The following is a 22,894-nucleotide window of genomic DNA, read 5'->3' as shown; positions in this document are numbered from 1 at the left end:
CATGCAGTTTGACTTGTTACAACTTTTCAACACTGTAACAGTGGGGGCAACGAATCCTACTATGTAGGTTGGTAATTGGAGAAGTAACACATCCCTGTGCAGGGAAGTGGGACAGAACAGGACAAAGAGAAAGAGACTTACTACTTGCTATGTGTTGTCCCATGTCGAAAATACTTTTTGGTCCGGGCTATCCTGCCAGCAGTGTTCCTGGCGGATATATTTCTAGAACCGTGCTTGCCTTGGCAAATTCAGTCGTCGTTTTTCCGTCGGACAACGACCACATCGATGAGGTAGAGACACAGAGTAGTTTGCTACTGCAGCTACTGCGGCTATAGCTACCTAGGGCTGCTAGGCAATACATCTCTCAGTTTTGAGGGACGCTCTTTTGCGGAAGAATGTCCGCAAAATTAAAGGCACATCAAAATATTACTTCCAGTTTTACTCACAAAGTATCTCCGCACGGATCACGTCTGCTGACCTATTGCATCTGATCAACCCATCAACACTTGCCCGGCTTCCGGACGGTTCCATGTAGCAAGGTTTTCCACAAAGAAACCATCCCTATTATATGTACCTCTTCGCCCCAAGAACCCATCGAATCCGCGTTGGGATGGCGGATCTTTGAGTCGAGCATTGCCCCTCCCAGGCGTCATGGCTGGACCCCCATTGATCCCACTGCCGAGCCTCTTCCCCGCGCTGGGCAGCAGCATCTTGCAGCAGCTTTTCAACCTGCATCAATTGGAAACCATGGAACGTCGACATTCATTGGCCATCGGATGGCGAAGCAACCATGTAATTGGCCCTTGGCATCTGCTTGAAGGTTTTGTTATAGTTGGGTAATAAAACATGTTGCGTGTGCATGGGGTCGAGGGGTACGCATTAGGGGGAGGAGAGTTACCGAGAAGAGGGACGGCGTCGCAGAGATTGAAGATGAGGGGATTGGATTGGTAGGCAGGAGAGGAGAAGAGAGGGGATGGTATACCTCCGGCCATAAATAAGTGCGGACAGAAGCTGGAACTGCCTCGATTCTCGTGCATCTCTTCTGTTACCACCTTGCTTCCGCCAGTTCAAACCGCGAAGCATACCTTTCTCAACGCGTGCTATCTGCTTCCTAGCTCCTGGATCTCTTATACCACTGCTGGTATACATCACCGCCATGAAGGACACCGGACAAGAGTCACGTGGTGACGAGAGGGGATATGCCAGTGGCATGATCCCAGACGAGTTTGACATTATTGTGTGCGGCGGAGGTAGTACGGGATGCGTGGTGGCTGGCCGGTGAGCTGTACCCCATTCAGCTGTCTTTGTCGAGGGCGATGATGTTGTTTGATCCATATGATCGTTTGCATTGACATGATGATCATCTGTCTCCACCAAACAGACTGGCCAATCTGGACCACAACCTCAAGGTCCTTCTCATTGAAGGCGGCGAGAACAACCTCAACAACCCATGGGTCTATCGCCCGGGCATCTTCCCGCGAAACATGAAGCTAGACTCCAAGACAGCATCGTTTTACGAGTCGCGTGCATCAGATGCTCTTGCCGGGAGAAAGGCTGTCGTGCCCTGCGCGCATGTCCTGGGAGGTGGCTCATCAATCAACTTCATGGTAAGATCAGGGCGTGGCAACGTCGATAAGCAACCAAAAAGCGACATCTAACATGGCCATAGATGTACACGCGTGCCTCGGCCTCGGACTACGACGACTTCCAAGCCAAAGGATGGACAACCAAGGAATTGCTTCCACTTATGAAGAAGCACGAAACCTACCAGCGAGCCAGTCACAACCGTGACACACACGGATTCGAGGGACCTATCAAGGTGTCTTTCGGAAACTAGTAAGCTTCTACCCGGTGTAGTCTGGTCAGCCGAGAATGAGATCATACCATGCTTGATGAGGAACGCTGACTGGACAACGCAAAAATAGCACTTACCCAATCGCCTGGGACTTCTTGCGTGCTGCCGAATCCCAAGGCATTCCTACTGTGGACGATCTTCAAGATCTCTCTTGTGGCCACGGAGCAGAGCACTGGTTGAAGTGGATCAACCGCGATGTAGGTGTACAGTTGTTATACTTTGGTTGATCCAAGTCGCCATCTCCCAAGGCGTCTCTATATTTGCCCCTTGCTAACACACGACACTTGTCTTCTTGGCTCAAGACCGGTCGCCGAAGCGACAGCGCACACGCATACATCCACTCTACCCGTGCAAAGCACTCTAACCTCTACCTGGTCTGCAACACCAAAGTGGACAAGGTCATCATCGAGAACGGCAAGGCGGTGGCGGTGCAGACAGTAGCCACCAAGCCTCTCTCCAGGGAGCAGCTCAAGCCGCGCATTTTCCGCGCCCGCAAGCAGATTGTCGTGTCGTGCGGAACCCTCTCCTCGCCGCTCGTCCTGCAGCGCTCCGGCGTCGGCGACCCCAAGAAGCTCAAGGCCGCAGGTGTCGAGCCCATCGTGGATCTTCCCGGTGTGGGCCTCAACTTCCAGGACCACTATCTTCACTTTTCCGTGTATCGTGCAAAGCCTGGAACCGAGTCGTTTGACGAATTCGCCCGAGGAAACCCAGAGGTCCAGAAAGCCGTCTTTGACCAGTGGGAGATTAAGGGAACTGGGCCGCTGGCCACGAACGGAATAGGCAAGTTCCAGTCCCCGTTCAGGGTGACGGTCTCATGCTAATCTCTCAGATATCTAGATGCTGGGGTCAAGATCAGGCCGACGCAAAAGGAGTTGGACGAGTTCAAGACTTGGCCTTGCAACTCTTTCCAGAAGGGATGGGACAGCTATTTCAAGAACAAGCCGGACAAACCTGTGATGCACTACTCGGTCATTGCTGGCTGGTTCGGTGACCACATGCTCATGCCTCCCGGGTACGTTGCTTGCGCCATCCATCCCCCGCATGACTTAGTCGCCTGCAGAACCGTCCTCTAACTCGGACCAAGATCCTTTTTTACCATGTTCAACTTCCTCGAGTATCCCTTCTCGCGAGGATTCACCCACATCAAGTCGGCTGACCCTTATGCTGCCCCGGACTTCGACACGGGCTTCATGAGCGACGAGCGTGACATGGCGCCCATGGTGTGGGGCTACATCAAGTCGCGCGAGACGGCCAGGCGTATGGATGCCTACGCTGGAGAGGTGCAGAACATGCACCCCTTCTTCAAATACGACTCGCCCGCCCGCGCCCACGACATGGACCTCGAGACCACAAAGGCCTACGCACTCCCGGGCAACATAACCGCTGGGCTGCAGCACGGCAGTTGGAGCAAGTTCCTGCCCCCGGCCGACAAGCAGCCCGACATTGAGGTGCTCAACACCCACAAGAAGGCTGTGTTTGACGACCTCAAGTATTCCACCGATGACATCAAGGCCATCGAGGAGTGGGTCAAGCGCCATGTCGAGAGTACCTGGCACTGTCTGGGAGTGAGTCCAGTCCATGCCCACCTGCCTTGTGCTTATCGCCTCCCCCGCCTTGTCCAACTGCCAGCCAAGCTTCACTGCTGACCCCAACATCAATTGAAACAGACATGCTCCATGGCTCCCAAGGAGGGCAACAGCATCGTCAAGCACGGCGTCCTAGACGAGCGCTTGAACGTCCACGGTGTTTCCAACCTCAAGGTTGCCGACCTCAGTATCTGCCCTGACAATGTTGGATGCAACACGTAAGTCATAAACTAACAATAACCCCCCCTGAAAGAGGGAACCACTTGGCCGACTTGGCAGCCCAGGTACCCTCGCTGTACTGACACAGTCGTCTTTCGATAGATACTCCACAGCCCTTCTCATCGGCGAAAAGGCTGCCGTCCTTGTTGCCGAGGATCTTGGCTACTCTGGCGAGGCCCTTGAAATGAAGGTGCCCGAGTACCACGCCCCTGGCGAGATGAGGTTGCTAAGCCGCCTTTGATCCGCCAGCGGGGTAGTAGCGATGATGACCTGGAATTTTGCGCAACCATCGCAGATTGTTTGTTTTTGTGTATATTTACCCACCTAGGTAGCTCAGCTCAACAGTGCTAGTCCTCTAACCCTGTAACAAACCATGTCCGCTTACTGCATCAAGTGTCCTTGGCGATACGCATATCCTCTTCCCACTCCTTTTGCACCTCGGCAGCAAAAGCATCGTCGCTCAGAACCCGCCACCCAACCATTGCCATCCCCCTCCCGCACTCGATGGCCTTTTTGTAGGACTTGTCCAGCGCTGCAGCGGCCGCAAATGCAGGCGTGTGGTTCGACTGGCCCTTCTCCGTGTCGATGCCGAATGCACCATGGAAGCCGGGACACTCGTAGCACACGTCGCCCATGTCGGTGCTGCCTGCCAGGAAATCGGCCGGCTCCGAAAATGAGACGGTATCTGGCGCCTGCACAGCTTGGTACTCGCGACACAGGGCACGCGACGGCCGGACGTCGGCGTACGAGTTGATGGGCTCGTATCGGACGCCACACCCGGTCGCGATGGCGGCCCCCTCAAAGCAGAGCTTGACCCTCTCCCAGAGCTTCTGGGCCGCGGCGCGCGTGTCGCTCCTGATGTAGTACTCGACCTGCGTGGAGGAGGGGGTCACGTTGGGCCTTTCGCCGCCCTGACGCACCACCCCGTGGATGCGCTCGTAGGGTCGGATATGCTGCCGGAGCATGGAGACGGCATTGTACGACAGCATGGCGGCGTCGAGGGCGTTGATGCCATCCCAGGGAGCCATGGCGGCGTGGCTCTCGCGACCGCTAAAGTAGATGCGCATCTTGACGTTGGCCAGCATGCGCACAAAGGCAACCTCCTCGACGGGCGCGGCGAGCAGGTAGGAGGGCCCAGGGTGCACCATCAGGCTGGCGGCGGCGTCCTTGTAGGCTCCGGCGGCGATCAGCTTGAGCTTGCCGCCGCCGCCCTCCTCGGCGGGAGTGCCCAGGAGACGGACGCGTCCCGGCTGGTCCGGATGGTGCTTGAGGGCAGCGACGAGACCCAGGAAGGCGGCGAGGGACGACGACGCAATCAGGTTGTGGCCGCAGGCGTGGCCAATGCCTGGCAGGGCGTCATACTCGGCATTGTAGACTACCAGGCGACCACCTGATCCGTAGTCGGCCGAGAAGGCGGTCTCGACTCCATAGGCGTGCGGGGTTACTTCGAATTGAAGCTTTCGCAGGAGCGAGACGAACGCATCGTGGGCTTTGAACTCTTCGTATGCCAGCTCTGGGTGGGCGTGAATCTACAAGGGGGGCACGGGTTTGCATTAGAGCGGGGGGAGGGGAAAGAGGGGTCGAGAGGTATTCGGGGCTGGTGGCATGGATGGACGACGAAACAAAAAAGTAAGCGCCGGCGAACTCTAGATAAGCGATTCTCCATCAATCTTGTCATGTCAAAATGCCCACGAGGACATACATATAGGGGCTAGATCAGGTCGCAGCCATCGGACTGCACGCGAAAATACAGTGAGTAGCGTTTATCGAGCTGCATTGGAACTCGAAAAGCGGCCAAGGGCGAAAAAGCGAAGCGAAGGCTAATGAACAAAATTAATTTTTGTTTCTCATACCTGGTCATTGATGCCCCTGATATCGCCATCCTTTTCCCTCAGCTCGTCCCGGACAACGCCGAGTACGATGGATTCTGCAGATTGACGCATTGTGTGGTGATGTCGTAGTCTAAATATCTCCGGCGCCGAGAACAAGTGCCGGGAAAAATTGGAGGTGGTGTAGACGGCGCAGGAGAAATTAGGGCACGGGCTTTAGGGACCCGCCACCCACGGCCCAATGTAATATTAGGGCGCCCTTTTCCAGGTTGGTCTAGGGTAAAAATGGACAAACTTGGTTGTGGAATATATTAAATTCTCCCCCACGTGTTTCAAGCAGGTCAGTGCTTGGCCAAACTCAAATGGCAGAATATTGGTAAAACATCCCTGTGAATGTCTAGGCACCAAGTGTTAAAGATGCACCTTACCTACATAGGAATGGATTGTAAAAAGATGAGGAGTATATACCGTGGTAATCGTTGAAACGTCAATCGCAGCAAGCTTAAACCCCATCATCTCAACCTGCATCGACCCTGCAGGTAAATGCCTATGTGGCCCTTTTTTCGGTCCGTCCTGACTCAACTCAAACACGTCGATTGATTGCCGGTGACGGAAGTAGCATCACAACTATGCGTTCACCCGAATGCCTGCCCCGAACCAACCCAGCTGCACAGGCCTCGCGCCACCAGGAAATCTCTGGTTTCTTTCACCACTGGAGCCGCTCCCCCCCGCCGGCCGGTTAGCCCCCCACCCCCAACCCTTGCCGCATGCGTACGCACGCAGCAAATACCTCAACCCGGTCAGCCGCATACCCTGGAGATCTTGGATCCTGGATCAGGTGCGGGGGCTTGGATCGCCATATGACCTGGGGGGGTTTACTACTCGTTTGCGGCTTTGGCTGGTTCCCGTCATAATTGTATAAGTATTCTTTGTATGGTTCGCATTTGACAGTGCATGGGGAACACGCACAAGGACTGGAGAGAAACAAACATTGGAAAACCCAGTGTTCAAGTCAATCCGACCTCCCCCAAGGGACGACGACCTCTCCTCTTCCTGCTGCGTGTTCAAGCCCCCGGAGGGCATAAGAAAAAAAGACGGCATTACACGAGGGAGAAGCAGGGTCATTCTCATTCTCATCACTTCTTTTGCCAGTCGCTCGCAGAACACAATGGCCGACTCTATAAACCACTCTCTGGATCATGAGTCTCGAGTGGGAAACATTTACGCGTCGGTCATAATCAGTCTAACAGCGGTTACGGTGGTTGTCCTTGGCAGGGTAAAGCAAAAAAACCCTCTTCGACTTGCTTTTGATAATCACAACCCCAACATCTCCTGACAAAAATCTTGTTCCAGATCTACACTCGTCTCTTCATCCTCAAAACCTTTGGTCTCGATGACTGGGCGGCGGCAATATCCCTCGTATTCACGCTCGCCTGTGGCATTTTGGTTGGCTTCAGTAAGTAGCAGCGCAGATGTGCCACTGCCACCCCAAAAAGAGCCATGCGATCTAATAAATCTTTCACCTGGCAGATGCAAAGTATGGATGTGGAAGGCACATATGGACAGTCGGTCCCGCTGAACTGCAGCAGTTTTTCATAGTAAGTACTCCATGAAATCAGTACTCCATGAAATCGACATTACATGACATGTACCGAAAGTCCGAAACTGACCATTGGCCGCGGCACTGTTTCTCATCACAAAGAATTTCTACTTTAGCATTGTTTTGTACAATGTGTCTATCCTTTTCACCAAGGCCTCCTTCCTCTTGCAATACTACCGTGTGTTGGCAACCACTAGGGCGATGAAGCAAACTTATCTCGCCTTTCTTGTCATTGTTGTTTCTGCATGCATAGCCTTTACGTTTGTGGCCATTTTCGCTTGCACGCCAGTGAGTAAACATTAACACACCTACCTATTTGACGATTTGGACTTGAGCAGTGACTAACTGTGGTTGTTTCTACAGATCTCAGACTTTTGGTCATTTGACTCCAAGAAGAACTGCTTACCGGTAAGTGATTGGGGCACTATACCCAAATCTCTACAAGTTCTCTCATGAAGCAAAATAAACTGACCAGACAAAAACAACTATAGAATTTCACCATATACTACGCTCAGGCTGGCGCAAATATCGGCACCGATATCATAATCTTTGCTTTGCCCTTACCCGCACTTTGGAAACTGCGCATCAACGGGCCCCAAAAGTTGGTACTTTTGGGAATTTTCTCCCTCGGCTTTTTCGCAACTGTCATCTCGATCCTCCGCCTCACCTTCCTCGACGACAGCCCCGACATCACATGGAGTAATGCCATTTCATCTTCGTGGTCGACGGCCGAAATATCGATTGGGCTCATGTGCGCTTCGCTGCCCTCATTGCGGCCTCTTGTTGGCAAAGTCCTGCCTCGTCTCGCATCGACCTTTGGTAAAAGCGCGTCGCCGTCCAAGGGAGCCTATGGTGCCAGTGGCAACCGATACGGCGCCAAGGCGAGCCAAGGAGGCAGCAGAGTCCCGACCTTCTCTACCACAGCGACTTCGTCGTCACGGCCTCAGAAAACGCTCTCATTGTATCCGGACCTCGAGGGCAGCGCGAGCGTCGAAAGGCTGAACAGCGATGATCAAGCCACCAAGTTTCCGGGCAGTCCCGGGACCTTCCTGGACGATAGTAGCGATCGTGGGGGATATCCCATGACCGAATTCGGAACTAGGACCAAAGTTACGGCTGGCGATGTACCAGGCCATCCTGTCCCGTAGTCAGGGAGACGTCCAGGAAATACCGTCGTACCAGGGGCGGATTTGTGCTACAGGGGATATATCTTTGGTCGGGACATGCTTTCTGTTGTACCTATTTTTTTTCAGCTTTGTCGTTTCCAGTTTAATTTTGTAATATTATTTTTACCGTTAAACAAAATGTCCTGCCTGTACCTCAAAATAGTGCATTTTCCAGTTTAAAGACAAGAAAACTTCTAATTAAAACCCTCAATAATCCAAACACGACGCCTGAATGTCTTGGTTTTGATAGAGTCATTCATCACCCCCACCCTCAGCTTGTCATCCACGTGGTTTGGCTTTTGCTAGATCAGACGATTTGTAGATCGTGCACAACCAAAACTGCGGACAGACAGGTTATGCCTACCCCTAGCTTCCATCGGCAAATCTTATCGGCTTTTGAATGCGACGCCCTGCCAAGTCGGAGACATTCGAGTTGGCCACTTCAGAACGCGTGCCTGTCACCCTGAGACTTCAGCCGAAAAAAAGAGAGAAAAAAGAGATCCGGCTAGGATTGTGCAGCGATTCGTGCGGGCGAGGGTCTGGCCTGACAATAGCTCAGCATCAGTTACAAGTAAACAATCTCCACTTGCAGCCGGTGGGCGGACGATGCATGTCCAAGCGTTTACGGAATCTCTGGTGATAGCGCCCGACTAAGACCAGGTACCATTCGGGATTGCCGGTTCTCCAAGAGATGGGATCAAAAGCTCGAGGCGATGCACAGTGGAACAAATAATTTTGTTTTACCGAAACTCAACTCGGTAGGCTTGTTGAACGGTGGAGGGTTAGCGTACAGGATTTGTCGCCGTGTGGGTCAGTATCAAGGATGCCAAAATACTACTCGCAAGGAACAGACTGCGGCTCCGGAGTGGAGTTGAAACCCGCTCACCTGGATACCTCACCTTGGGTGCCGGAATCCGTACTTGGCAAGCACCTCAGGAAGAACCTCCACTTATTTCTGCTCGACATTCCAGCTAAAGAGTCATGTTTCAAGGCCGCCATCATGAGTGCCGAATCAGAAAGAACTGCTCCTGTTGCCTCATGCTTATTCCCAAAGTCCGTATATCAGATAATCAGAGAGGGACACGCTCCTGCGCAAGTTTGCTGCCGCCATCATCCTCGGTCGCCATGTTTTATTTGCCACTAATGCTGACTGCGATATGAAACGGCACTTTTGCTCGAATACCACTCGACATCTTTTAACCCGATATGTAGAAAACAGAGAATAGCTGTTATTTGCTCAGCCCACTTAGCGGTGTCTGGGGGCTTTCGGTGCCATGGCGATACACAGAGTAAGTTTTAAATTGCAAATGGAAAGCTCCCAATCTTGTGCCGGGTATATCTTGCCCAGAGGTTGGACCTAGCCACCGAGCGTGTTCAACCTTGCGTGTTGTCTTCTGTCCTCGGTGCATTTTCTCATCCTCGCCATCTGGGCCGACACATCCTCGTTTTTCGTGTCACACAAACTGAAGTTAAAATTACCCCTCTTACCTTTCAGTAAACAGGCATGTTCCTAGTACTCCACCATAGATCACTTCCCATACGAAAAAAGGTAATTGTGCACCCGCCAAAATCCACAGCATGGCCTATGGTGGAAGAGAGGGCTCACCTGCGCCTGCAGTGCGGTCCAGGCCTGTCACACGTGCGCGTGCAGTAGCTTATCAGACGTTCAGGTCATGCAGCCAGGAGTCCAAGACTGACTAAAGTGCCTTGCATACACTACGGCTTTGCCCTATTGGCCACGCCACAAGATTTACAAATGCATCCATAGCGCCTTTTGCCTCAGCCTGGTTGGCCCTACACTAGCCCTCCGCCCCTTCGAGTCCCTTTCCCCGCATTGTGGCTTAGTAGTTTTGCATTTGCCAAGCATTCTCACCGCAACGGTCTAGAACAGTGACCAGACGAGCCGTCGGTCTGGACTATTCGATACTTGATACTGGCAAACAGCCTTACCACTATGCCCCGAAAACCAACCTTAGTCGAGATTTTAGCTGCCTGCCTTTGTTTGGCACATGTGAGTGTCTACTAATGTATGCCGCTAGTCAAATATCCAAGACGCGCATTCCTAAAGTATTAATCAGCATGATAATCATTACATTGGACTTGGTTTCCAGCTTATAGCTAATGCTGCATAGAAAGCGTAACGCAGAGATATGCACGCCAATAATAATGCAGGACATTTGGAGGAGCTGCGATTTAATATCTAAACTATGAGAGTGGTTACTGGACTCGGAATCGGATATGATTTTGCGGCTGAATAGGCCACTTACAAAACACTTCTAGATAAAGGGCATCCTACTGTCCTCTTGTCATCCGGACAACCATTTGTTCACCTTGCCATTTAAAGCGTCTAACAGTTATTGCTCCCTGGCTTGTATCCTCTCCTCTTTAAGCACAGCATTGCAAACTATACCACAAATCCCTACTCGCTAGGATGACACCAGCCGGCAGAGAACGTGCAGCATTATGGCCTCCTCTGCTCCTTCTTGTATTGATACTATTTACGCAAAGCTGTCTTTGCCACGGTGGATGGGGGGAATGGCGCAGTGGTTAAGCGCCATGGCTGTTACTTGAGTAACGTAGGTTCGAATCCTGCTCCCTCCACCTCCTCCCCGCTTACCCGTGGCAAGGATAACCCGGCTGGCTATCGACAACAACCACCCGCCTGTGCCGTCGAGCCCACACTTGTTGGGAACTTCGTCTCCATGGCTACAAACGACCGACAGCTCCGCTGTTTGGACACAGGCCCCTCTCGATGAAGAGCCGTCAACTGCCGTCAGACGAATCCTCCGTGCGCCTGAAGGCACGGGGTCGCGTCAGTGAACAAACCTGTAAGCAGGACCGGGCACGAACCCGGTCAGGCTCGATTCGCTTCTATGCCCTTGTTTTCCGCTGTGTAAATAGAGAAAATAGAAAGCGCGCCGAGATACCCCTCGGGAGGTTGCTAACGGCCGGCTAATGAGCCGGGCCGAGCCCGGCGTTAAATACTACTACTACTACTACTACTACTACTTGCCACGGTGGATCAAACTCGTGGCGTTTGGCTGCTTCCTGTAATAACTCCTCACGAACCCTGGAGTGGTTCCCGCAACGGTTCATTTTTAAAGTATGTATTACAATATGCTAACAGCTGGCACTATTCTAGTGGCCACCACGGGGGACTTTCTTTACATTCAGGGCGGAACTGCGATGATACCCAATAGTGACTATAAAGGTGGGGCCGTTGGTGAGTATATATATCTGCAATCTCAACGCTCCCCTCTTAGGTCACGAGCTCAGACGAAAGGAGGCCATGCTAAAATACACGTTAATATAGAGGACAGGACATTTGTACTCCCGCTCAAAGAATCCTGGAGCACGAATGACCTCGATCTGGACAAGAAAGGATATGCAAATCCGGGCTACGTTGGAGTAGCTTCAATGTCAATGGCAATGTGGACTTCTCCAGGAAATAAAGAGCTGCTTTTTTGGGGGGGTCAGTCGGCCCTTAAGGGGGGAAACAAAGGCTCTCGAGATGCACGCTTGCAAAAGTTTACCCCCGACAGTCCTGGGAGCAAAAGTGGCAGCTGGAGGTCAGTACCTTCGGAGCCCACAGTTGAGTCCAGTCAGCAGCGTGTATACCGCACATATGGAGGCAGCTGGACACAGTGCAACGGACTCGGGTTTTATCTGGGTGGCGCTGTTAGCAACGAAACAGATTCCCATTTCCCGAACGTGGGCAGCGACTGGACGACGCTCAGCGGTCTTATCATTTACGATATAGCATCCGACACATGGCAGAACCGAAGCACCAAGAGTTTTGGGAACGGCGGTGGGAGTTATACATGGGGATCTGCAGCATGCCTGCCCACGCTAGGGACAAACGGTAAGGGCATCGTCGTCTTTATAGGCGGGAGCCACGCCAATCTGCTCCAAAACTCCCAAGCCTCAACAGACGAAATGCTGCCAATGAACGAAATCAATTTCTACGACATTGGATCGGGCCGATTTTATAAGCAAAGAACAACCGGCGCTACCCCGCAACCGAGACACGGAGGATGCATAGTGGCTGCCAAAGCCGGGAACAGCAGGACTTACGAAGTCGTAGTCTATGGAGGTTGCAAGCAACCAAAGGACACTTATATCCTTACAATCCCGGGGTTCAGGTGGTTTTCTGCCGACAGCGCCAATGGCTCGCCTGATAACGACAGACAATACCACTCCTGCGCAATCATTGGCAAGGGTGCCCGCCAGATGGTCGCATATGGAGGTTACCCAACAACCCTGGATGGGTCTTGGCAAAATTTCAGCAGTACTGCAAACCAGTGGGGGGATAGCTCGCTGCAGGTTTTGGACATGACGGAGCTCAAATGGAAAGAAACCTACGACTCCGATGCCCCCAGCTATCAACAGCCAACCATGGTACGGAACTGGTATAAAGAATCGTAAGTTCCAAGTACTGCATCTATTTCCAGATTACTCGTGGTCGCCTCAATTCTTTTTGACAGGAAACACCGCTTCCAAGTCACAATTGCCAGAGAGGTTATCTTACGTGAGATTTTGGTTCCATGTCAGATGACTCAGATGCTAACATGACTGAAAATCGAAATATAGCGGACTCAAAAACGTGTCATGGAACAGTGATAGTGTCAGGGCGCTATTTGCAAACCTTATTGAAAATCCGCTCAGCGACGAACCCTTAACCGCCAACTCGCCCAGCTCCGCAGGAGCTCCCATTGGTGCTATCGTGGGAGGCGTGGTCGGTGCTATCGTTGTGCTGATACTAATTGCAGGCTCTCTGCTATACTTGTGCTGGTACAAACCACGGCGTCAGGGTCCAAGTTCCACTCACGAGCCAATGCAGCCGGAATACGTTGGATCTAGCAACCGGCAAAGCCAGGGAATTGCCAACTTATACCAACCACCCCCACAACACTTCGATGCACATACCAACCAGTTGGAACAACAGCATGCTTACTCGTCCAAGCGCTGTGCGGAGCTGCCATCTCCGCCGTCATCACCACCACCGCACAAAGAGAACGAGATGCGGATGGGGTCGCATAGTGAAGGGGCTCACATATTCTGCCAGGAGCTGCCTGCTTATCGTGACCCTCGGGCTACCTAAGGCGGCGAGCTCTTGGATTGAATTCGAAACATGGTTAATAATTGGTGCGAAACGTGGCTGGAAGGATTATTTATCAAGCAGGTACTTATATACCTAGTTCGTGCTCTTTATCTAAACCAACGGGTTCTATCAGTTCTTTTCAGTCCAGTACATCAGGGCCCGACTTCCAAATCTACCACAACACCCAGCCTCGTCTCAACTGTAGCGTCGGATAAGTCTTGGCGAGTCCTGGAGGAGCGCGGATTCGGGGCACCAGAGGTCCGACAGCACCACACGTGTTGGACTGAACCCCTGAATCCATAGCGCGGTGTCGTAGAGTGCCTTCTGGAGGCGGCAGATCTTATGGGCAGGGCTGGGATATGACCGCTATCGTTCACAAGAGGCCAGCGCCACCGGGGAAGCGCCGCTCCACCGAGGTGCACAAGTGGATGGTCTACGCGAGGCCTGGACCAAGTTACCAAGCAGGCCAAGTTAATCATGGGTCATCGGCGTGAGGCACATTCCGAAAGAGATAAGGCATATAAGCTCCAGTAGCTCCGTCCTCCACTGCTACACCGCATCGTCATCGTCCCCAGTAATTCAATTTTCGCTCCCCTTCGCCTCGGAGCATCACCATCACCTCCACAATGGGTTCGAACACTATCGTCGAGCCAACCATGAAAACGGTCCTGATTACGGGCTGCAGCTCCGGCGGCATAGGTTATGCCCTGGCAGAGGCTTTCGCCGACGTGGGCTATCATGTATTTGCCACGGCTCGCGACTTATCCAAAGCCAAAGATCTGACCAAACACTCTTCGGGAAATATTCAACTCCTCCAGTTGGACGTCAGCTCGTCCGAGTCAATCAAGGCCTGCGTCACCGCCGTGGACTCAGCAACAGAGGGCCGAGGGCTCGATGTCTTGGTCAACAATGCCGGCGGCGTCCACACAATGCCCCTTCTCGACGTGGATTTAGACAAGGCCCGCCAGACATATGAAGTAAATGTTTGGGGTGTGTTGGCGTTGGCGCAGGGGTTCGCCGGCTTGCTCATCAAGACGGGTGGTGTGCTGATGAACATTGCGTCCATTGCTGCTGGTGTCGTCATGCCTTGGGGCGGTAAGTTTACATCATAATAATCCTCCATCTTGTATAACGTCAGCCGCCGAGATCTTGGCCGCTTACAAACCTCTCCACCAAAGGCATCTACAACAGCTCCAAGGCAGCCGTCGCCAATCTGTCCGAGACACTACGCCTCGAGATGGCTCCCTTGGGCGTGCGTGTCATAACGGCCATGGTGGGCGTAGTCGGCACAAAGATTTTCCTGAATACCGGGAACTTTGCCCTTCCCCCTGGGTCCCGATACAAGTCAGTCGAGGAGCAGATCGCCAAGCAGGCGCGAGGGGAGGACCTTTTTGGTCACATGGATATTGATACGGTTGCCAAAAGACTGGTCTCTGATGTTGTTGCTGGGAGGAGCGGGAAGGTCTGGCGTGGGGGTCTGGCAACTGCAACGGGGTATTTATCCTGGTTGATGCCTACGTGGGCATCAGATTGGATGGGGAACTCGAGGAGCGGATTGTATAACCTAAAGAAGCCATAGGCAGGGCTGCGGTTTAGTTCTGCGGGCATTGAAGGAGCGTCGACTTTTGGGAAATGAAAATAAATTTAGAGTTTGCACCGAGACCCTTTTTTGACATTGGCTGATGTGCCAGGGCGTTTTGATATTACACCAAGCTTTCACTTCCTTTTTATACCTTGCAATGCAAATCAGTAAATATTTCTCATTACTGGCTCCTCCAATCTGCTCGCAAAGGCAAAGCACATTTTGTCACCAAGAGTGATATATTAACACACAAACCATTCTAGAACTAGTGGGTAGTAAGCTGGTATCCAGTATGCTCAGCCCATTGTATATCGACTCACTCCTGCTTTGCCAGATATTCAGACCTTGAACCCCCTCACAAATGCCCAGACCGACTGACGTCAGGGCGGCCCGACCGCCGTGTGCGCGACATGATCGAGGGTTTCCATAACACTGCCACCGAGGCCGGACATGCCGCTCTCGGTGCGACCCCAGATGGCGACCCTCCTCCCGCCTGGATCGTGGGCCGAATAGCGTGGGGCGCAAGGTCAGTGGTGTCTCTCTTGGGCTCAAAACTCTACGGTCAGACTCGTGTTATGTAGTAGTAGTAGTAGTAGTATTATTTAACGCCGGGCTCGGCCCGGCTTGTTAGCCGGCCGTTAGCAACCTCCCGAGGGGTATCTCGGCGCGCGTTCTATCTTCTTTATTTACACAGGGGGAAAACAAGGAGGGCAGAGGCGGATCGTGCCTGACCGGGTTCGGGCCCGGTCCTGCTTAGGGGGTTAGTTCACTGACGCGACCCCGTGCCTAAGGTGCACGGAGGGTTCGTCTGACGGCTTGTGCCGTGAAGTGTGGGTGAAAAGGCAGTAAGTCTATTCCTCGTCAGAGTTCGAGTCGTTTACGATCGGTGTCCCTAGGCGTAAAGTGCGTTCGTGGCGCGCGGGGCGCTGGCGGGCCGCTCTGGGGCGGGCGCTGAAGTAGTTGGTGGCTATCGAAAACGCCTCAAAGCTTTTCGGTTGCCCGAGGCTTGTCTGGAAGAATTTGCGGCGTTGGGCGCGGTCTGGCGGCCCGACCGGCCGGTCGTTGTCAGGCCACGGCCAGTTTCTCCACACCGCCCGCGAAAAGCGGCAGTGCACCGGGTGTTCAGGGGAGGTCCGCTTCCAGCACCAGGCACACGAGGTGTTTGCATCCTGGTGGTTGAAACGGTCATGGTAGGCTTTGAAATCGCCGTGGCCGGTCCTCATGGCCAAGTAATGGCCCAGTAGGGGTCTTGGCAAACGCAGTTCCTCGGGCTCCTTTCTCGGTGTGTATTGGAATTTCCATTCCCTATATGCGGGGGACCGTTCACAAAGTTCTTTACGCCACCAGTCCTTCTCTATATTCGAAAGAATGGCTCTGAGGACCGTGCCGGCACCGCTATACGTGGTTTGCTGAGCCCTCGGGTCTGGGTCCGGCGGTCCGGCAGAGCCGGCCTTGGCCAGCTCGTCAGCCCGGTCGTTTCCCGGGATTCCCTGGTGCCCAGGGCACCAACGGACCCGAACCTCGGTGCCTTGTTTTCGGAGTAGATCGATAAGGTTATGGAACTCCAAAAAGGCCCATTGGGACGAACGCGGCGCGTCGCCTCTAAGACCCCAAATAACCGAGGTGCTGTCCACACAAATCCAGATCCGGGCGCCTGGCTGGGCCTTGGCTGCCGCCTGTAGCCCTTTTAGGGCGCCAATCGCCTCGGCGTCGAAAACGTGGCTTTCCGGCGTAATAGATGCGGAGCCTGCGGCAAATTCCAGGCCCGCCCTAAAAGCGGCCCATCCGTACCCTATTTGGACGCAGTTGTTTTCGTGTTTTTCCGAACCATCCGTATATACCACGATATCGTCAGGTGATACCATGTCCAGCCATTCGATAAAGCGGCGGGCCGCTTCCTCTTTCGGGACTCCTCCGGTGGGGTCAGTGCGAGAATCCGGGGCATTGCGAGGTGCGCGCAACTCTAGTCTCCGGATCCGCGGGAGAAGTTGTGCAGCCGTTTGCAGGGTCGTGGCCGAATGGCCCGAGTTGCGGGCACGAGGTGTTTCACGCAGGCGGCTGACAAGGGGGTGCCCCTTGTCCGCGAGCCTTAGTCGGGCGCCGTATTTCAGGCGGGTGTAGGCCAGCGCGACGCGGGCCGAGGGTAGTCCTGCGTCCCTGAGAACAGTGGACGAGGGGGTGGTTTTATACGCCGGGAGGATTGCCCGTGCCGCTAAAACCAGCGGTTTGTTCAATGCTTTGAGGAGTCCTCTTTGCTTGTGCGCTGGGTTGTACCATGCCTCGGCTGCGTAGGTGGCCGAGGAACCCACGCATGCCACCGCTGCCTTGCGAAGTGCAGCCGCAGGCGGTCCGTATCTTACTGCCCCAAAGCTCTTGAGGTGGGCAGCGACCGCCATTGCTTTGGCAGCCCTTTCGGCCACGTGGCGGCGCCCGTCTAGCCGTCGGCTGAACCAAAAACCAAGCCAACGCATGCCCGGGTAGCGCTCGGCCCCGGAGGCGCTTTGTCCGCGTCGACCGCCCGGTAGTTGGACCGGGGTAACCGTTCTACCATTAATCCGGATTTCCGGGTTGCGACCGTGCCTTTTCTTAGTGATATGGATCACCTCTGTCTTTTCCGCTGCAAAATGGATCTTCTCTTCCGCCGCAATTTCGTGCATATCCCGGAGTTTATCTTCCAGCCAACGTACGTTTTCCTCCAACGAGGGTGACGATTTCCATGTAAGCACGTCGTCTGCGTATGCCAACCGCCACTTCGTACCGTTTTTGACGAGATACGCCAAATATCCTTGCATTTCCTACAGTAAACTATAGTCACAGGGTTGGACCAGACCCTCTAACGGACAGGCCAGCTAGAGCCCTCCTAGTCGCTGGATACCCAGCCTGCCACGTAAATACAAGGTTTGCACCTTAAGCCTACCGCATCCACAAAAAGGCCTCTTGGTAGACCGACGCGCGCATCCGTCCTCTCCGGCTAAAATAGCGTCTCTTCCGCCTAACATGCCGACGACATCATCTGCCCCGGTGTACGTCCCTAGTGCGAGTAGAAAGCTTCGAAAAGCCGGCGACACCCCGTACATGTCCATCCACAGCTTAGTCCCCCGTTGGTTCCTGGGCTAGCCCAGCGCCACAATGTGGACATGAATGCAATCGAGTTCTTCCCGTCCTCCAGACCCGGCGCAGATTCCCAGTGCGAGTGAGAAGCATGGGGCGCCTCAGTCACACTATTCCACCACGGCCCACCGTCCACGGGGTGTACCAAGGGTGCGAACCAAGGCCGTGCCCACGTTTCTTGCTTCCCGTTACCCAAAGCCGTCTCCAGCAATGGGCCGACCACGTCTTGCTGTCGGGACCCTTTGGAGACTGCCGCGCCGGCACAGTGCTTCCGGTCCACGTACAACTAACCAACCCCCGTAACGGCACTACCTCCTCGCTGCAGGCAATCCCAGAAGGTGTGAGGGGGTGAGAGGGTGCCCTGTCGATTCGAAGAACCGTCGGGTGGTTCTCAGCCTAATTTCCCTTTCTTTTAAACCGTATTGTCTAGCCTTCCGGGGAAGGACGCCTGCCTTTCCGGCTGGCAAAGTTTTTTGTGCCACGCTGGCTCGCATCGCGAGATTGGGCCTTGTCTTGTGCGCCTCTATGCGGGTGGCGCGCCGAGCCGCCGATCGGACTCTTCCTTCACCGCGATCAGTGGAAAACTCGTCAAAGGGGAGATCTGTCGATTATACATGGGTGTTGCGAGGAAAGGCGTTCCGTGTAGTGACGGTGCTTAGGGCGACAGGTTGAAGAGTTTTTCGTGTGTGCGCGCCTGTTAGGGCTACAGGCGGAAGTCCCGCGCAAACGTTAACAGCATGGTCCGTGCGCCCATACTGAAAATTTTGTGTACGGGAGAGAGTTGGTCAGACTCGTGTCCTTTTGGTTCAGAGTCATGTACAGACAGACCTACACATGGCTTGCCGAGATACCTTTTAGTTCCATTACGCCGCGCGCCAGCCCAATCTTCGGGTGCGTAAATATCTTTGCCATCTCGATGCTCAGATTGCACCGCCTCACTAAGCAGTTTGAGAGGATCAATTGAGCCAAGCGAGCTTGTAAGCTTGGTCCAGAGGAGAGACGCGCGCGGCGAACGTCGCTGATCCTATTTACCGGTAGCATGACAAGGGTGCTGACAACGGCGCTGAGCCATGCCTATAGCATGATAAATGGTAATGCAGGTCGCTGGCTGAAGGGGAGAAGGCGAGCAATCTGTTAAATATCTTGGTGCATAGAGACTTTGTGCCTGTGGCTCAACAGCATTAGCGCATCGAGTTATTAGAGAGGGCATCAAGTGTTTACTTAATGCTCGTAGAGCTTATTACGCCTCTCCAAATATCAAAAAAGGGTGTGATTCAGTAAAGCATGGGTTCGCCTTAGCGCATACTAGACATATCGCTTGGGCCTTTTATATCGTTACCAACAAGAGGAAAGTTTGACAAGGTAGTGAGCTGCCTAGAGAATGACTACTACTTACCCAATGACTTGGGCGATCTACTTGTGTATATCATTAGCCCCCAGGCAAGACGTTCAAGGGTGGCTTTCAAAACGTTGACTTGCCGAAAAAAGGGTGCTGATAGTTGAGCTCAGCAGCGGTGTGTGAAGTTCACGTGCTGCGAAAACAAGTTTGTTATAGACCCGTGCAGGTTACGGCAGGAAAGACGATGTATCCTACTAGCAGCCATTCCACACTTTTCATATACTATAACCTGTATGGACGGTAGTTTCGCCAACTTGCAGCGGCATATCCTTTTTGGGATTAATGGCCATTCTGGAGCACCCTGTTTCTTTTTAGGCAGCGGCTACCATTATGCTTCGTTCCAACGAGATGACCAACGCCGTATTCCGGAGGACTATTAGCCTGCATTCGGCGCTCGTTAGGACGTTGTTTTGAATCCTTCACATACGAGTGGCCCATGGGCATTTTTAACGTATCGACTCTTCGCCGTCAAAGCGCCTTGGATTTGCGCCAGTCCATCGGAAATCTTATAGTTTAATAGTACCCGTTGCCTTGCCTCCTCTTATACGAGGTGGACGGCCATTACAAATTCACGTGGTAACGTTGGGCTCCACATCTCCGACCCCCCTAAAGTCCGGCCCCCTTGAAAAATGTAACGACGAAATACCCCTTTTATAAACCGATTTAAATGTAAACCTATCAACGCACAATAATACAATCATTGTCAGGCTCTCCCGGTTCGCTAACCTCTTCTCCATCGTTCAAAGCTTCTAAACAGTCCCTATTATTTTCCTGTGCTTCATAAACGTTTTTTTTGCTGACCAAAAGCTCGTTGGGATCCGGAATCACCCTTTTCCTTTTGACCGGCCGTACCGCCTCCAATTTTGCTTTTAACAAACTGATTTTTTGCTGAGCTTCAGCCAATAAGATATCCTTGGTTTCGAAGCTTTTTTGGACTTTTGCAAACAAAAGCCGTGAAGTGGCGTTACTTTTTTCGGACCGGGAAATTTCCTGTAGTTGAAGTCGAATATCTCGGGTCGTTTTAGGGGTTTTCCAAATAAGTAAAGACTGGTCGTTAATTTTTTGGGTTGGATTTTCCGGTGTTTTATCCCTTTGGAAGCCGTTATTTTTACCTTTTTCGACGTTGGCGTTGCTATTTTCTAATAAAAAAGGGTTTAAAAGTGGTTTTGCCAAGTTCACCGGCCATAACCCCGTCGTACGCCAACCAGATTGAATGGTTTTTGCTATAAATGCTTTTGATCTGGCTTTTCGATAGCAAAGTAGAAAGTTTCGTTTCCCAACAACCGTTGAACAGCAAAACTGGTTTACAAATCCCAGGTGACGTCGATAAGCTTCCTTTAACGGCCCAAAAACCGATAAATCCAACGGTTGAAGAACGTGTGACGAATGAGGGGGTAAATATAGGAGTTGAATATTGTTTTGCAAGCAAAGAAGCATAAATTCGTCCGTTATATGTGATCCATGGCCATCCAGAACTAATAACCGCTTTTCAGGGGTTAAAGGTTGGGTATACGGAATAAACACCTTTTTTAACCATTCGATACCTGTTTCATTATTTGTCCACCCGTTTTCGGTTGCATGAAATTGCCAGGTATCGAAAGGACTTAAATCAGCTGGAAACCATTGTTGCTGTACGTTTTTCCCCTTAAATATAACGAGGGGAGGTATAACAGCCCCCGTAGCTGATACACATTCGATTATGCTCGTCCAACCCCGCGTTCCAGGCTCTTTTCGCTGTAATGGCCGGATTTTATTACGCCCTAACACCAGGCCATTAGATCCTTTGCCTTCCATTATACCTGTTTCGTCCATATTCCAACGGTTGGCCGGTTTTATAGTATCGACAACGGGATTTTTCAAATAGGACCACCAAGATTTAATTACCTCGGTTGTAGCCCCATTAACCCGGGCATTTTCTATTCGCCGGGGTCTTTGGGTTTTCAAAATTGGATATCGGGCTATAAAACGGCTAACCCAATGTTTCCCAAGGCTTTTTCTTTCTCCGGCGGCCTGAAGAATTCGTTCCGCAAAATAGCGTAGTTCTTGATGCGTTGGCGGAAGGCCTAACGCGGCCTGCGCAAGTACCCAATCTGCCAAATAGGTTTCCTGCTCCTGTGAAAGCCTTTGACAAAATCTTTTCGCTTGTTGAATTGACTGGGCCCCCTTTAAACGATCGTGAAGGGTACTCCGAGGAATACCCCATTTTTGCGAGGTTTTGTGAACTGATTTGCCATTTCTTATGTCAGAAATGGCAGCAAGAAGCTGATTTTCAGTGTACTGTTTCATTGGAAGGTTTGGAGCAAGAATCTTCAAAAATCAAGTTCTAAAGTGAAAAATTCGTCTAGATATTTATAAAATAAAACAAAGGGTTGACGTGGCTGAGTAGATATTTTTAGGGGCCGGACTTTAGGGGGGTCGGAGATGTGGAGCTCAACGTTACCGCTGTATGCCTGGAAGTACTCGCCAAGACACCTGCTTGAGTCGCGCGTCACTACCGCGTGGTTCTACAATTAATACACTGACCATTCCCTTTTGGGTACCCGAGTTTCAGAACGTACGAATGTCAAACCAGGTTGCATGATCTGCATGTTCGAAGCGAGGGATTAAAGTTTAAACGGACAGTCATATGATTTGTTTACCCTCTTTTATTGAAGGATGGGTATCCCTAACACGCTCGCCATAGTTCGTGTCTCCTGCTAATTGTACATAATCAGGGCTTTATTTCTCTTCCCCCTCCTAAAGCTCCAAATGGACAGGCCAGTGTCTGATTTACAGCTTCCTTCCATCGCTGCAGACGCAGACGCACAGGCTGCTGCAGCCCGAGGTCTGAGCAGCTCCTCCGCACTATATTACGTTAGTCCCATGTCGCATTATATCGCTGCTGTTCGTAACTGCCATGAGCCGAGTTGAAAGGGGATCTCTTACAGCCTGCTCGCAAGCTTCCGTGGAGGTACAGTGGCTGGACGGGTGGTTGGCCTGGCAGAACGGGATATCCCCTCGTGCTTGGATTGCAGGGACTCCAGCGGCCAGAACCGCGGTGCTCGCGCCGAAGCAAACGAGGGAAAGAATGGTAGAAAACTGCATGGTTGTGAGGAAAAAAGCAGAATGCTGTGGCGGTAAATGGCTAAGATGTTAACACAGTCGGTTGATTTTGCTCAGCTGGTGCTGTAGGAGCACGAAGATGATGGGCAAACAGCCGAGGAGCACTACTTTCTTTATACACGAATTAAAGGGGCTACCGACCTGCGATCGAACCCGCCTGTAAGGGGCTATTGGATTTAAACTTTCCCACTTCCCACTTTCCGTTTCCCGTTTCCCCAGTATGGTGGGGAAACGATGACTTGTGCACCCCTTGTTGTAACAAATATCTGTTGGGGGTATCCCAGGAAGTCTCCCCGAATAGAGGAAAGTTTTAACAATCGGAATTAGCAGATCTCTCTAATTTC

At 52.4% G+C, this 22,894-nt stretch overlaps 7 protein-coding genes and 1 pseudogene across 8 annotated transcripts; 6 read left to right on the top strand and 2 right to left on the bottom strand.

The window, feature by feature from the left end:
• Positions 1-1,156: 1,156 nt before the first annotated feature.
• On the top strand, positions 1,157-3,901 carry MGG_09072 (alcohol oxidase; the record flags this gene model as incomplete). The annotated part of the gene is made up of 9 exons (XM_003711126.1): positions 1,157-1,278; positions 1,382-1,607; positions 1,670-1,836; positions 1,926-2,052; positions 2,158-2,639; positions 2,685-2,867; positions 2,940-3,420; positions 3,523-3,659; positions 3,763-3,901. The coding sequence occupies 9 exons, from the start codon at positions 1,157-1,159 to the stop codon at positions 3,899-3,901; spliced, it is 2,064 nt and encodes a 687-aa protein (XP_003711174.1).
• On the bottom strand, positions 3,523-5,749 carry MGG_09071 (aminobenzoyl-glutamate utilization protein B). Its single transcript, XM_003711125.1, has 2 exons — positions 5,514-5,749; positions 3,523-5,189 (listed from the first exon to the last, which is right to left on the bottom strand). Exons 1-2 carry the CDS (start codon positions 5,601-5,603, stop codon positions 4,050-4,052), a joined length of 1,230 nt encoding a protein of 409 aa, XP_003711173.1. The 5' UTR covers positions 5,604-5,749; the 3' UTR covers positions 3,523-4,049.
• A 908-nt stretch (positions 5,750-6,657) lies between these two features.
• MGG_09070 (uncharacterized protein) lies at positions 6,658-8,395 on the top strand (the record flags this gene model as incomplete). Its single annotated transcript, XM_003711124.1, has 6 exons — positions 6,658-6,765; positions 6,843-6,945; positions 7,020-7,087; positions 7,243-7,377; positions 7,453-7,497; positions 7,581-8,395. The coding sequence occupies 6 exons, from the start codon at positions 6,658-6,660 to the stop codon at positions 8,235-8,237; spliced, it is 1,116 nt and encodes a 371-aa protein (XP_003711172.1). The 3' UTR covers positions 8,238-8,395.
• Positions 8,396-9,078: 683 nt separating this feature from the next.
• Positions 9,079-9,782, top strand: MGG_16586 (uncharacterized protein; the record flags this gene model as incomplete). The annotated part of the gene is made up of 3 exons (XM_003711123.1): positions 9,079-9,308; positions 9,497-9,544; positions 9,758-9,782. 3 exons carry the CDS (start codon positions 9,079-9,081, stop codon positions 9,780-9,782), a joined length of 303 nt encoding a protein of 100 aa, XP_003711171.1.
• Positions 9,783-10,784: 1,002 nt separating this feature from the next.
• On the top strand, positions 10,785-10,856 carry MGG_20115 (annotated as a pseudogene). Its single transcript has one exon. The product of its transcript is annotated as a tRNA-OTHER (tRNA).
• Positions 10,857-11,007: 151 nt separating this feature from the next.
• On the top strand, positions 11,008-13,356 carry MGG_09069 (uncharacterized protein; the record flags this gene model as incomplete). The annotated part of the gene is made up of 4 exons (XM_003711122.1): positions 11,008-11,083; positions 11,398-11,478; positions 11,569-12,676; positions 12,846-13,356. 4 exons carry the CDS (start codon positions 11,008-11,010, stop codon positions 13,354-13,356), a joined length of 1,776 nt encoding a protein of 591 aa, XP_003711170.1.
• A 626-nt stretch (positions 13,357-13,982) lies between these two features.
• MGG_09068 (NADPH-dependent 1-acyldihydroxyacetone phosphate reductase) lies at positions 13,983-14,935 on the top strand (the record flags this gene model as incomplete). Its single annotated transcript, XM_003711121.1, has 2 exons — positions 13,983-14,451; positions 14,535-14,935. 2 exons carry the CDS (start codon positions 13,983-13,985, stop codon positions 14,933-14,935), a joined length of 870 nt encoding a protein of 289 aa, XP_003711169.1.
• A 7,130-nt stretch (positions 14,936-22,065) lies between these two features.
• Positions 22,066-22,604, bottom strand: MGG_16585 (uncharacterized protein). The gene is made up of 2 exons (XM_003711120.1): positions 22,374-22,604; positions 22,066-22,292 (listed from the first exon to the last, which is right to left on the bottom strand). The coding sequence occupies exons 1-2, from the start codon at positions 22,530-22,532 to the stop codon at positions 22,218-22,220; spliced, it is 234 nt and encodes a 77-aa protein (XP_003711168.1). The 5' UTR covers positions 22,533-22,604; the 3' UTR covers positions 22,066-22,217.
• Between the last annotated feature and the right edge of the window lie 290 nt (positions 22,605-22,894).

The sequence above is a fragment of the Pyricularia oryzae genome, chromosome 3 (assembly GCF_000002495.2).
Source record: "Pyricularia oryzae 70-15 chromosome 3, whole genome shotgun sequence".
NCBI classification, from domain to species: Eukaryota; Fungi; Ascomycota; class Sordariomycetes; order Magnaporthales; family Pyriculariaceae; genus Pyricularia; species Pyricularia oryzae.
Note: the sequence above shows the minus strand (reverse complement) of the source record. Positions and strands in the feature narration are given on the sequence as shown.

Bases quoted from the DNA above. Each gene is read 5' to 3' on its own strand.
- MGG_09071 (XM_003711125.1), bottom strand. From the start codon at position 5,603: ATGCGTCAATCTGCAGAATCCATCGTACTCGGCGTTGTCCGGGACGAG. The intron at 5,190-5,513 runs GTATGAGAAACA...CCCCCCTTGTAG, and splicing joins TCAGGGGCATCAATGACCAG to ATTCACGCCCACCCAGAGCT.
- MGG_16585 (XM_003711120.1), bottom strand. From the start codon at position 22,532: ATGCAGTTTTCTACCATTCTTTCCCTCGTTTGCTTCGGCGCGAGCACC. The intron at 22,293-22,373 runs GTAAGAGATCCC...AACGTAATATAG, and splicing joins CGGAAGCTTGCGAGCAGGCT to TGCGGAGGAGCTGCTCAGAC.